Below are 945 nucleotides of genomic sequence, written 5' to 3'. Positions count from 1 at the left end.
AAGCTCCCGGTGTCTCGTTGCTGCAGCAGCAAACGCAACAAACCCTCGACCTTCTTATTGCTGCTGCAGACCAACAAACAGCAGCAGCAGCAGCAGCAGCACCAGCAGCAGCAGCAGCAACAGCAGCAGGAGCTGCAGCAACAACAGCAGCAGGAGCAGCAGAAACGACAGCAGCAGGAGCTGCAGCAACTGCAGCAGAAACTGCAGCAGCAACAGCACCAACACCAGCAGCAGCAACAGCACCAACACCAGCAGCAGCAACAGCAGCAGAAGCAGCAGCAGCAACAGCAGCAACAGCAGCAGCAGCAGCAGCAGCAGCAAAGGGCCCCCTATATGCGAGGGGCCGTAAGCGTAGGGGGGACCCCCTCGCTGAGCTGGAGTGGGATGGGGGGCCCCCTGCTGCTGCTGTTGCTGCTGCTGCTGCTGCTGCTGCTCCTAGTATTGTTATTGGTGTGCCTCGTGCGGGTTTAGAGAGAGCAGCAGCAGCAGCAGAAGCAGCAGAAGCAGCAGCAGCAGCAGCAGCAGCAGCAGCAGAAAAGACACAGCAAAAAGAGGGGGGAGACGATCCCGATCCCTCTCTGCGTGTGGGGCGACGGAGAAGTGCTGCTGCTGCTGCAGCAGCAGCAGCAGCAGCAGCAGCAGCAAGAGCAGCAGCAAGAGCAGCAAGAACAGCAGCAGCTGAGGAGGGTTTGTCTCCCTTTATGCATGAGGCTATAAAAGCGAGAGATGAATATACTAGTGCTTGGGAGTTTCTAAACCCTAAACCCTCAGAAACCCTAAACCCTAAACTCTCAGAAGCCCTAAACCCTCAAACCCCCGATGACCCCTTTTTTCTCTCTAAACAAACTAAACGCCACCAAACCCTCGCCAATATATGGAGAGAAGAAGGAGCAGAGATGGGGGTTGTAAGAAACTGCGAGGTCCCGCTAACATTCACAAACCACA

The 945-nt window shown here is 56.1% G+C and overlaps 1 protein-coding gene across 1 annotated transcript in view; it reads left to right on the top strand.

The window, feature by feature from the left end:
• Window positions 1-945, top strand: part of EMH_0025420 (glycine cleavage T-protein domain containing protein, putative) — a gene marked incomplete at both ends in the record, with an annotated part of 5,625 nt that overhangs the window by 1,728 nt on the left and 2,952 nt on the right. Inside the window, 2 exons of the mRNA XM_013502443.1 lie at window positions 3-345; window positions 472-687. Of these exons, the coding sequence (XP_013357897.1) occupies window positions 3-345; window positions 472-687 (559 nt within the window). The remainder of the gene's footprint in view (window positions 1-2; window positions 346-471; window positions 688-945) is intronic.

This window comes from Eimeria mitis, genomic scaffold (genome assembly GCF_000499745.2).
Source record: "Eimeria mitis Houghton genomic scaffold, Emh_scaff923, whole genome shotgun sequence".
Lineage (NCBI taxonomy): Eukaryota > Apicomplexa > Conoidasida > Eucoccidiorida > Eimeriidae > Eimeria > Eimeria mitis.
Note: the sequence above shows the minus strand (reverse complement) of the source record. Positions and strands in the feature narration are given on the sequence as shown.